The sequence below is a fragment of the Misgurnus anguillicaudatus genome, chromosome 19 (assembly GCF_027580225.2).
Source record: "Misgurnus anguillicaudatus chromosome 19, ASM2758022v2, whole genome shotgun sequence".
In the NCBI taxonomy this organism is placed as follows: Eukaryota; Metazoa; Chordata; class Actinopteri; order Cypriniformes; family Cobitidae; genus Misgurnus; species Misgurnus anguillicaudatus.
Genome location: NC_073355.2, coordinates 19477497 through 19490965, shown reverse-complemented (window position 1 = coordinate 19490965; position 13469 = coordinate 19477497). Strand labels below are relative to the sequence as shown.

Genomic DNA, 13469 nt, shown 5'->3' with positions numbered 1-13469 from the left:
TACTGTACCTTTAAGTATTCTATATGTAAATGACCTTTGCACTCTGAAGCGCTTCCGAAAACATTTTGTGCAATCATGGAGAATCAGATGATACAAAGGTCAACTCAGCTCGAAGTAACAATCATTACGGCAATCTACCTGTCATAAATATGTGCAGTCGGGTCTGTGGTAATTATCAGTGTGATGAAAGTGCTCCTCTGAGGGGATCTTAATGTTCTCATCCAGCACAGATCAGGGCCCGCGGCCCGACATACACCACGATGTAATCAACTCCAGACAAGCAACTCTCCACAGGGAGCGTTTACATCTCTCATAGAAGAGAGTCAGAAACACATGACCACAGACACATCTGTCAGACCGGGGAAATGCTGCAAAACGGCTGAGATAAGATACATCCTCTGGTTGGTCACACCTGATGCCCTTGTTTGTATCAATAATTAATACTTATAGACACAATATGTAAGATTTAAAGGGCACATGTTATGCCCATTTCTACAAGATGTAATATAAGTCTCAGGTGTGCCTAGAATGCTTCTTTAAAGTTTCAGCTCAAAATACCCCATAGATCATTTATTTTAGCATGTACAAAATGTCTCTATTTGGCAGGGAGCAAAAACACGTTTAATGGATTATTCAATTTTCTTAAAAAAATCCACGTCATACAAAATGTTGATGTCTTTCTTTGTTCAGTCGAGAAGAAATTATGTTTTTTGAGGAAAACATTCCAGGATTTTTCTCATTTTAATGGACTTTAATGGACCCCAACACTTAACAGTTTTTTTTCAACGGAGTTTCAAAGGACTCTAAATGATCCTAAACCAGGCATATGGGGCTTATCTAGTGAAACGATCCAAGAAAAATAAAAAAGATGCACTTTTAAACCACAACTTCTCTTCTATCTCCGGTCTTGTGATGTGCCAGCGCGACCTCACGCAATACGTCATCACGTCAAGAGGTCACGGAGAACGTATGCGAAACTACGCCCCAGTGTTTACAAGTGTGGAGAAAGAGGACCGTTCCGACATTGTTGTATGTGGAATGATACTAATTAATGTCTTTGTGTCAGTTTATAGTTTAAAATGGTCCACAAATGTGCGTTTCATATATGTAACACGTGACCTTTCCACGGCATTACGCAATTACGTAAGGTCACAAAAATGACAATCGTTTTGCTAGATAAGACCTTTATGCCTCGTTTGGGATCATTTAGAGTCCTTTAAAACTGCAATTTTAAACTGCATTAAAACTGTTAAGTGTTGGGGTCCATTAAAGTCTATTAAAATGAGAAAAATCTTGGAATGTTTTCCTAAAAAAAAAAATTCTTCTTGACTGAACAAAGAAAGACATCAACATTTTGGATGACATGGTGGTGAGTAAATTATCTGGATTTTTTTTTAAGAAAATTGACTTATCCTTAAATGCAAATGAGCTACAACCCCTAACTCCCTTACAAACAGAACACGTTTAGTTAAAAAAAGTCTGGTTTTAGTGAATACAGTCTGGGACAATAGTATCTTTAGCCACATTAGCCCAACAACATGCTAACAAACACATTTAAAAAAGCTTTTGGGTAAAATGAACCCAGTTAGTCAGTGACTGTGGGTGGGGCTTTATAAGTGACATCACATTAACAAGAGAATCATTGAGACTACTTTGGTTTAATTCGGATTAAAAAGGAGACAGTGATTTTTTTTCTTGTAGGGTTGTTGCGTTCACACACTGCCGACACACATTTATGTCCAAACACCTTGTAAAAGTGGATTTTGCATAATAGGTGCCCTTTAAGCATTAAAATATCCAAAAATCACAAGCACAGTCCTAAACATTTTGTTCGCTTGTGTACTCACATCATTCCAAATGTATTCAACAATGTTTGAAACAGAAAATTTGCAATTTTAACCAATGCAAAGTCCCTGTTCAAAGGCTTGCCTGTCAGTTGTGTCATGCCTGCATAATCCTCACTACAGCGGTAGAAGTCATTAATGTGTTCGACTTCTCAAGAGATGTCAAAAGTATTATAGTGTCTAGCACACCTTTATTGTTTTTTAAATCAAGTCGTTTTGTTTGCTTTTGTTATGAAAACATTTATAAAACATTATTTTATTACATCATCCATAAGCATACATTTTGAGTCCTGTCTTGTCAGACTGATTTCCAAATGGCAGTGGAGCTAAAGACTACAACTTCCATGCTCCTTACTCTTTAAGAAAAAGGTACAAGAAGGTACAAAAGTTGTCACTGGGGTGACAGTACACACTGGTACCTTATGGCGCTTTTCTATTGCATAGCACCCCACGGTTTGGTTTAGTTTGGGTCGGGTCAGCTTACTTTTAAAAGTAAGTAAGGGAGCTTTTCCACTGGGTGCAGTTTGTTGTCCCTGATAAGTTTTTTAGTACCACCTATGTTGGCGTTCCAAGCGACCTGAGCTGATACTAAAACATGACGCGAAAACACTGTAGATCACTGATTGGTTGAGAGAATCGTCACTACCAGCGTCATCGCTATAATGTAAAAGATTAGCTTTACCTTCGTGCTAGCTTGTGCTGTCTCGAGCAAACATGTTGTCATCTGTGCTCTGCTATAAGTTCCCAAACTCCCTTTAAACGATGAAAAACATCCACAGGTTGAGAATCAGGTTCACCATACCAATTTTTTCCAGACTTGCAGTTTGTGGCAGCACATTTGCGATGCGCACGTCTGCATTTATGCTTAAATGAAACTTAAATGAGGCTTAGTGGAGCGCGTCGACTGACGCCACGGGTGTTTGTACAGAACACGATGTGCAAACATCTGTTTGTGGTGGCCAATTTTAAATTTGTGTTAAATAAGTGAATGTACGGAAGCCAAGCGAGCACATGCACTATTATTATTTTTGCTGGCTTGTTTTCTCGTGATCGCGACTCAATTTTCTCATGATCTCGAGAAAACTAAAGTCGTTTTCTCATTATCCTGACATGATAATCCAAATGTCATAATGTAATTTCCTGTCCATAATATTTAGTGTATTTTGAAGTGGACTTTTAATGCATATGAGTTGGGATCTTCGCCGTTACCACACGTCTAACTAATGTGTAGCCGGTAGACTTAATAAATAAATAAAGTTGGACGGTTCATGTTTGTGAATTAAGGGACCATCTCTAAAGTAATACTGTACACATTGCTATCTTCAATAGTATTTAACAGGTTATTTAAATAAATATCACAAATTTAAAAAGTGTGCATTATAGCTGACAACCACATAAACACGTTAGTGTTGTGATTGTTTGTTGACTTTAAGTTATTCCATTTAAATGCTGTTAAAAGTAGAAACGTGTATATTATTAAGTAAATTAAAACGGCCCCTAAATTCACCACTGTAAAATTGTAAAGATTGACAAATCTATTTCAGCTTGAGCGAATATCTGATCCAAGTAAAATCTCATTTGTTCATCAATGCTAATTTAGCAAATTATTATTTTGCTGTTTACAAACAAAACAACAAGTTCTATCGAGTACACGTAAGCTTTAATCACATCTCAAGAATACAACTTTTGTTATGTCGAGATCACGAGAAAACAACTTTTGTTATCTCGAGATAATGAGAAACTAAGTCGTGATCACGAGAAAACAAGCAAGCAAAAATAATAATAGTGCATGGCCTCTCTCAGCTTCCGTATGAATGTATAGGAATGTACAATGACGCTCTCACTTGTATGATGTCACAGCAGTAGGCAGCGCAAATATAACGACACGCCTATAATCCCTCCCACTCCGAAAGTGTTACTAAACTCGACAGAAAAACTAACCATGCCAAAATAATGTGAGCTGACCTGACCCAAACTAAACCGTGGGGTACTATCCAATGGAAAATCACCATGAGAGGTACATAAATGGTACATTTTAAAGGTACCGTCCCAATGACAACTTTTGTACACTTTTACCTGAGAGTTTAGAGAGTGTTCTGTATGTCGATCTCTAGCTGCAAAAATGACATATTGTGTCTTAAACCTTTTAAATAGTTTGTTTTGAGTAGCATTTCACCAAAATTACAATTAATTTACTCACTTTTGCATGTTTCAACCCTTGTTACAAAAGTACAAACTGTTGAAGAATGCACTGCAATGCAGCGCTTTTTCTATTCAACCTTACGAGCTGTGTAAGTGTTATGTGAGTTACAGACTGAGAAGTCATTATTTACTGATTATCTTACCATCCATCAGACCTTGCCTTGTTGATAAAAGTTCTTGAGAGAAGTCTTGTATTCAAGAAAGAATAATACTTTCAGATCTTTTTAACAATTTGGATATCACTACCTGTAGCAAGTAGAGAGCTACTGTATTTCTAGGAATTGAACAAAAGTGTCAAACTGAACTAATATGACTTTCTATTCCAGTAAAGACTGTCAGACACCACGGCGGGTTTGAAGCAACATGAGGAAGAGTATGTGATTACCTTTAAACTATTCCTTTGGAAAATATGAAATAAGGAATGCATGGTAGAGTTCTGACTTACTCGTGACATCCAGATAAGTGTGGACCTGAGCTTCCCCAGCTGAGTTTCTGGCAAAACACTGGAAGATGCCAACGTCACTGGGCTGCAGCCTCTTGACCTGAAGACCCATGCTGGAGATGACCTTGTAGCGCGGGTTGTTGAGTTTACTAAGGGGAACTGCATCCTTATACCACTCCAGCTTGGGAACGGGCACCCCTATACAATGTAAACACAACATAACGGGTTCAACAGGTCAGATCTAAGAAATGTATAACCATACAGCATGTACAAAAAATAGCATTGGTTTTCCCCTACTGTCTGTTTTATATTATAGTGTATACAATTTCAAGTTTCAGTGAATCTTTTTTGCTTATGTAAAATTACACCATATTTATCTCCATTCTTGGTACGAGGCCGCATTTTGAAAATGCTGGCTGGTGCCTTTATGGGATATAAAAAAGATGAAGTTTCAAGTGAAAATGAGATGATCTAAGGCCTTAAGCCTCTAAACAGAGTCCGCCAGCACGCTTCTAAGAATATTCGTCGGCTTGGTAAAGTGTGCGCTCTGGGGAAAAAGATTTAAGTAACAGCTGAAGAAACTAACAGAGACAATCATCACTAGCTGTGGCTCTTGAGAAGACCACCAGATTGTATGATTCAGATTCATTTAACGTTCCTCGCCCATGTTTACAGGCTCCAGACTTTGCTGTGCAAAAATCTTCAATGACATATCAAAAGATGTAGAGGCTCTGATCGTGTCTCTGTATTGATCCTTTTGAGCTTCAATCATTTCGAATCTGCTCCGGAGAGACGAGACTTCTCAAAACAAAACCGATTCCCTTCTACCAGACGCATAAAAAAGTGTGAATGGTCCCAGAAGCAGCACATAAGAGAGGTAATGGATTGATTCCTTTTTCAGCTCTCGAGGATGCAGCGCTGTGACTTGGTTGTTTTCATTTCTTGCGGCCCATCTGATGCTGAGGGATCATTTTTACCTTCGATGAAATTGCAGCCGGGCCGAGCTTGAACCACGACGGACAAATATCATAAGTACGGTTATAACCGTCGGGCTGACTCTCCATTTCGACGCTATTAGAAAACGGGCAGAAAACCAACACCATTTCATCGCCCATTTCTTCACTATATAATGATAATGGCTTAAGCCCTTTCCCATCAGCACATCATATCTCACGGCTAATCGTAAACCCTTCTTCGCTCTTCTAAAAGGCCGCCATTTGTCCTGGATAAAGTGACAGTGACATTCTCTGAAATGTAGAAATTTTAGGAATCACCTCCAAACAGTCATCAGATTCACCACTCAGAGCAAATCACAGTTTTGAATTAGTTAATAAACCAGAGGGAGTTCATTTCTAAATGTGAATGGAGATGCTGTAAATACCTTTAGCTTGCAAAACTACTAAAGCTCGAATGCTACGTAAACACCAAACGCGGGGCATCGCGTTACTCGCTCTAGATTACTCGCAGGATTTAACTTCATGTTATGCGAATTTCTCGCTCAAGTTGAATATTTTCAACTTGGGCGAAGATGCGTTTGAGGCGAATAGCACGGTTTGCGGCAAACGCGCCGCCCATATCCTGTCATTTGCATCGCCCCACGCGAGGACGTGTCTGAACCGAGGGGCAACCTTCCGATCTCTCTGATGAAGCCAATACAGAAGTGGTTTAAACTGCAATTCATCGACTGGCCGCTAGGGACAGGCTCCAAAAGGGAGTCAATTCCCATAGACCTCCATGTTAAAATGCCCAACTTTACAGTAGAAAATAATATGTTTACAGCCTGGTACAAAACGTGCTTTTGGTCTGTATAGCTAATTTTGCCCTTAATGACAACTGTGAGGGGGGTGAATGTTTTATAACTCATCCATTGAAATTATATTAAGCTTTAAAGTTCTGCATAATTAAGGGGCGTGGCCACTTCAGTGACGGTTGAACAGACACTGCCTTCACTAGAGTCGAGCTAGGCGGGCGTGGTTTCAGCAACCAGTCACCTCAGCTTCACCCACGTTACCCATTTTCGGATATCCGCAAGTGATGCGCAGTGACGTGCAGCCAATATGGCGACGGGAAGCACTGCCTACTTTAAGCTTCAAAAACGTTCTTCAGAAACCTATGGGTGATGTCACAGACACTACGACCATCTTTTTTAGCAGCCTATGGTCTGATCGCGTCTTTGCTTTGACTTTATATGTAATCTACTAGCACAAATCGTTGAACTTGCGTCTGGTGTGAACCCACAGTAAGCCCTCAAAGAGTGGGTCTAAACTACATTGTACTTTTGAAATGGGAATACTTATAAAACTTTAATAACTCTAAATGCAAAACGAGAGATGATCCCAAGAACTTTCCCAGTTGGGCTACAGCAACACAGGAACGCTCACCTCGAGCTTGACACTGGATATCCACGGTTTTCTCCACTTCTCCCAGCAGCTTCCTCTTGGGCTCGGCAGTAAAATAGGGCACCTCTGCAAAAACAAACAAGTTTATTTCAGAACACGCCAACGTTGCTCAAAGATGATTTTTTTCAAGGTATTAAAATACATAAAGGGTTTAAAAAATAATCACGTCACGCCATCGATGGAAATAAGGAAATATATATTTTTTTAAATGAGATTTTCATTGAACGCATATGGGTGTGAGACAAATCTATTCCCTTTTCTGCAGCGAAAGTTTAAGTTTACTGGAGCAAGAGTAATGAATTCATAAACACTGTCAAAAGTAAAACGCTGGAGTTGTGTAGTTAATGTACTCGTGTGTCTTTGACATGTGTGATGGGAGTCAGACATGTGGAAGGGTCGCATTAAGATTGAGAGCCCTGGTGGGCACATTTCGTTCACTTCACTCAGTTAATGCACATCATCCTCTACTCGAATATCTGGACATCCTGCAGAGACACAGATGGTCACTGAGGCTGTACTCATTATATTGAAGACTTTCATTATAGATTTCATAGTCAGGAAACATCTGTTATGACCCCATAGCAACAAATATCTGCAATTTATTATTGCCCGCATTATACTGTAAGAAGATTCATAAGAATGATATTTGGTTTTAAATTGCAAATATTATGCCCATTTAAAAAAAAGCGCTGTCTTTGTGTCTGTACCTTTAAATGCAAATGAGGTACAGCTCCTCACTCCCTTATCAACAGACACTGAGCACTTTTAGTTAAAAATACACGGCAAAAAAATGACTTTCTTACTTAGTATTTTTGTCTTGTTTTCAGTAAAAATATTTAAATTAAATAAAATTTACAAAAGCTTTGGGTAAAATTAACCAGTCAGTCAGTGGCTGTGGGAGGAGCTTTGTTTTTGTGATGTCATATTAACAAGAGAATCAAAACAGCATGTCTAATGAGACTGCTTTGGTCTAACGGGGATTAAAAAAGTAGAGGGTGATTATTATTTCACTGTAGGGTTGTTTGTTCACACACCGCCGACACACATTTATGTCCAAAATGTGGATTTTGCATAATATGTGCCTTATAAAGGAAAATTAAATAGTTTAATCCCCCCATACTGTATTACTTTCTTATTATGTATTACTTTCTCCTTTCTAAAACATCATAAGGCTGTTTTAGGCTGCTCTAAGAATGAAGGACAATGGAAGTGAATGGTGCTGTTAACTCTTTCCCTGCCATTGACAAGTTATCTCGTCAATTAAAAGAAAACGCTTTCCTGCCAATGACGAGTTTTCACGGCAATCCATATTTCCGCTATTATCCAGCAGGTGAACAAATGAAGATAGGATGAAACTATTTTTTGTTGATATTGCAAGTCTATATATTTAAAGAAGAAACATTTCTGGAAGACATTAAACATTTGTAAAATCATAACAAAGGCTGGCGCATGTTTCCTTATAGAAATCTACATACATTTGAAAAGCTGAAGTACATGTTTTACACAACCAAGCAGATGAATTGCAATCTTGAATCCAAACAGTCGCTAATCTCTTGACTTATGTGGAACGCCACACTGACAGCCCACATTCATCAATTTAAGTCAACTCAGTGTTGCTCCTGATACGGATTCGTCACTCTATACATATGTATTGGACTTCACATGATGCTCAGAACACCTGTCAGCTCGACTCTTGAATGGACACCGATTTGAAGCAAAGGCATAAATATTTAATATGCTGTTTAGCTTGATAGGTTTCCATATATAACTGTACATAGAAACATCTGATGAGCTGTACTGTATGAACTCTGTGAAAAATCTGCAAACACAGAAAAAATGCTAATTCAATCTGACGCCTACATTCCAGAGAAAAAGTTAAAGATGAATCACTGAGGAGACAGTTAATTGAGAATCTTAAGAATCTGTATACTGCTGTCAACAGCAGTGTGACTGACAATCTTACTCGCTTGGAGATAAAGAAATATTTGAGGAATAAAATTAGTTTTAGCACAGTACATACAGTGATTCACGTAGTCGTACAAGTTCTATCTATCTATATATCTGAAGGATCTAAGCTCTGAGTTTCTTAAAAGTAACATGTGTGTGTATTTAAGAGATGACTTGAGAGTATAGACATACAGTACTGTGCAAAAGTCTTATGCTGCGTTTACACCAGCCGCGGTAGAGGCGTCAAGCACGAGTGATTTCAATGTTAAGTCAATGTGAAGACGCATTGACGTGCGTCTGGAGGTCTCGCGGCGCAGGTTAGGTGTTTGGTGCGGCGCGGTAGACGCAATTCCGCCTCATTGAGCATGGTGGTTTGCGATTTACATGAATTTGCGGCTGATGCCCGAGTTGAGAAATTTGCACTTTGTCGGATTTTCGCGCCGCTTCAACCAATCAGGAGCCTGGTTGCTGCTGTGGCGGCAGCCCCGCCCGGAGTCACTCATTCAGCATTAAGGAACACTTGATATTGTCCGTGAGCAGTCACCCGGAGTTATACGACACAAGTTCTTATTTCTATAGAGACAGGAATAAAAAGGACCTCCCTGGAAGAGTGTCAGTGAGGACATTGGGCAACCTGGTAAGTTGTAAATACACATTTAACTTTTGAGTCACGTGACGTTTATCGACCCGCGCCATTTATTTGACTAAATACAAACCAGTAACTCTCTCGATAAATGCACAATCAACATCAGCCATCCTGCAAAAAGACAACCGCCAACCGCATAGCACTTGCTCCTCCCACAAGAAGCAGATTTTGCCTCTGACGCTTGTCAAATGCTTGCTTTTTCCGCATGTATACTTCGCTCTAGACGCGCAAATGCATTCAAACTGTTCAAGCGGCAAACTAGGGGCGCGGTAGACGCGATTTTGACGCCTGAAACTCGGTTGGTGTAAATTGCAGCATTAGGCCACCACCACCAGCTTTGTTGTTTTAGCAATGTTTTAATGTCCATCCATATTTATTTTTCACTCTTTTTATTAAGATACAAACAGAAAAATACAGGAAATATGTACACAAAATTAAAAACAAAACAAAAATTCAAAACAAAATGTCTTCTTCAGGCATCAGTTAGTATTTTGTGTGACCTCTCTTGGCATGAAACACATCTTGAGCTTTTTTGAGGAGACTGAAGTCCTGAAGTCATTCCATTAGAATTAGAAATTAGGATTTAATTTTATTTAGGTTTAAGAGATCCTGCAGTTTCCTGCTATTGCTCGAGTGGAAGGGGAATTTACCCTAAATACTTGACACTTCAGCTTTTATACAGTTTTACAATACTACGTACACATTTCCTGTATTTTCTGGTTGTATTCTAATACAGAGACTGAGAAATAATAAAATATGATCACTATAGAATTGCAAAAACAACAAATCTAATGGTGGCATGGTGGCCTAAGACTTTTGCACAGTACTGTACATCTGCATTTTATTTCATTTCTTATTCTTTACTAATTTTTATATATTTAGTTTATTAGTTATATATATGTTTTATTCTACCTATCATTCTATTCAACTTTTTATTATTGCTGCAGTGTAATTTTATGTTGGCACTGTTTTGTCTTCACAAGAAGATATGGGTTTTTAATGGTCGCCATTTCAAGGTTTTTTATAAGGGCATGTTGTGAAACAGGAAATTTCCACTGTCTGTGTTTGACATAACAACACCTGCTAAATCTGCTTCTAGTCAGACGAAGTCAGACAGACCATCGAGAATGCAACTAAGAATATTCAATAAACCATCTTCTCCAATTTAAAATCACTTAGTGCTGTTCTTCTCGTTCATCTCTGTATCTAAATTGAGGTGTTAACTCACAACACAGATGACTATCTTTAAGTAACGAAGTCATTTTTTCTTACATTAGAAAGTTTAGTGAGCTCTATCTATCTATCTATCTATCTATCTATCTATCTATCTATCTATCTATCTATCTATCTATCTATCTATCTATCTATCTATCTATCTATCTATCTATCTATCTATCTATCTATCTATCTATCTATCTATCTATCTATCTATCTATCTATCTATCTATCTATCTATCAGCAGTAAGGGGCGTGTCTACTAACCGGCTTCGTTGCCTGGGTTGCGTATGTGTGGGTCGAGTCTATCAAAAGAAGGTCCAGATTCTATTGGGGTAGGGGCGTGTTTGTTTGTACGTGATTTCAAATGTCAACATTGGCTCTCAGAGATCATGCACCCCGCCTTTAAAGAGATAGTTCACCAAAAAATTGTTAAATTCTGTCATCATTTACTCACCCTTATGTTGTTCTAAACCTGTATGAGTTTATCTTTATTCTGTTAAACACAGAAGATATTTTGATAAATGATGGTAACCACAAGGTTGATGGCACCCACTGACTCTCAATAATAGGAAAAAATACTATATGTACCATATACTAGCGCTGTGTATCGGCAAGCATGTGGTAATGCGATATATGTCACGATAATGGGCCGCAATGCAATACTACGCGATACTATAAGCAAGGCGATATGTTTGGGATATTTGTAATTTTGGGAATAGAATAGGATATAATTTTAGGAAAGCTGTTATCAAGAACACACCTTAGTAAACAATTATCAAGTTATCAAGTACTTCCTGTCACTCTTTAAGTGTAGAGATAAGAAGGCCGCTATCTTACGGTCGGGATTTAAACTCAAAACAAAACAACTGTCATGAAAAAACAAAATCGATATTGCAATATTTTTTTAAAGAATCAATACAGTACCGCCAAACAAAATATCCCGATGTGCACATGTAACGGTATTTTATTAGACCCTACATATAATCTTTTGTATTCAATGGAATAAAGAAATTAATTCAGGTTTAAAACAACATTAGGGTGAGTAAATAATTACAATGTTTTCATGATGAACTATCCCTTTAAATTCCACCTGCCTATATTCAATCCCACAACAAATGTATTTCTAATTGCCCATTTTCACTTTGCGGTGTATTACAAAATGTATTCATTTACACACACACTAAAATAACGCAGCTTAATATTTGTCATGCAATGAGCACCATACTGTACATTCATCTCCTACCAATTCTCTATTTCAAAACAAGACGTGTGGGGTTTCTCTTATTAAGTAAATCAAATGACTTAAAAAATATGTCTGATGGCACATTAGTGGCATGTGTTCGGGATGATCCTAATGTGTAACATTATCTTGTGATATTCTCATAGAGTGCCGTGACCGATAGCTATAACGCCTGAGGCTCTCCTAAAAGCTCTTAGCTCGGCTAATACACTGTGTAATTTCAGGTTTTATGCGCAGTTATGTCGTGCTATATCTATCAGAGCTTCGCTGTTCATCACTCCCCACTGAGTGAAACCATTAAGACTGTGGATTTTCCCCATAGACGTATGGCTGTGAAAGCATTGTGTCAGACAGAAGATATGCAGCTATTGGATGATGTAGTTTACCTGTGATGGAGAGGAATGCTCTGGCCTCCGCCGGCTTCACATTGCTGTCCAGCAGCGATGCTTCGCACACGTACATGCCTACGTCGGTGCTTGTGGGGTTGATAATGGTCAAGCGTCTGCCAAAGGAGCCCACGCCGCTGGCAACTTCTACGCCGTTTCTTCGCCACACCAAACTCAGCTTCTCCACCGGGCTGCAGGAGAAGGCAATGTAAAGATACTGACTGGTGGCTTACTATACTGCCAGATGAAAATGAAATTTTAACTCTTTCCTCGCCATTGGCGAGTTATAGACGGTTTCAGCTGTAAAAACATAAACAAGTGGCTGTCGTGGCACGCACGTAACTTCCGGTAAACTCTGCTAAGAATATAACAACAAGTTCTTTAAACAAAGTTTATGTATATAACAAGGCAAAAAACAACACATAGATTACAGGAAACCAAAACATTTTATATTTTCGATGAGACGTTTGTTCAAGAGATCAGTTTAGCAACTAGTCAGACCATTAACAAAAACGAAACCGGAGGTAAACTTCGGATCCAGACGTGTATCGGGTCAGCGCACGTGCGTCAGATGAAGCCGTCTATATCGTCAATTAAGATAAAAAAAAAAATTTGTTCCTTATGAGTTTTTTAAAGTAATCTGTAATACCCTTCAATTTATAAAAAACTGAAGCAAAACATTATTTATTAATTTTATGTTTTGATAATGGTTCTGAATCTCTGAACAAAATTCCTTCACAATAATGCAATTATTTCAGCTTTTTGCTCAAAATTTTTTATTTTTGAAGAAAAATACCCATATTTAAGAATTATAAACAGAGAAAAAAATATAAATAGGATGAAACGTTTTTTCCCCCCCATTTTGTTTGTTTGAAAGCAGAGGGTCTGATCTTTCATTTGATATATTTGTATGTTTATATATTTTTAGAAGAAAATTTACCTGGAAGGCATTTTGTGAAAATCACAAAAAATGCTGGCGGTGCAAATTTTTTACAAAACACTGGCGGGGAGATAGTTAACAAGCTATTTAAAACATCTGTGCAAGTTTCAATACCAAACTTCAATACCAATCTTTCCAGCTTGCCCTTTTTGGTAATTTACAAGCGTAATAAAGTATATACAATAGTACATATAAGTAATAGCAG

At 38.2% G+C, this 13469-nt stretch overlaps 1 protein-coding gene across 3 annotated transcripts in view; it reads right to left on the bottom strand.

The window, feature by feature from the left end:
• Positions 1-13469, bottom strand: part of sdk1a (sidekick cell adhesion molecule 1a) — a 408423-nt gene that overhangs the window by 125779 nt on the left and 269175 nt on the right. For all 3 annotated transcript variants that reach the window (XM_073857057.1, XM_073857058.1, XM_073857059.1), the window contains 3 exons: positions 12325-12515; positions 6870-6953; positions 4492-4686 (listed from right to left, as the gene is read on the bottom strand). In XM_073857057.1, the coding sequence (XP_073713158.1) occupies positions 4492-4686; positions 6870-6953; positions 12325-12515 (470 nt within the window). The remainder of the gene's footprint in view (positions 1-4491; positions 4687-6869; positions 6954-12324; positions 12516-13469) is intronic.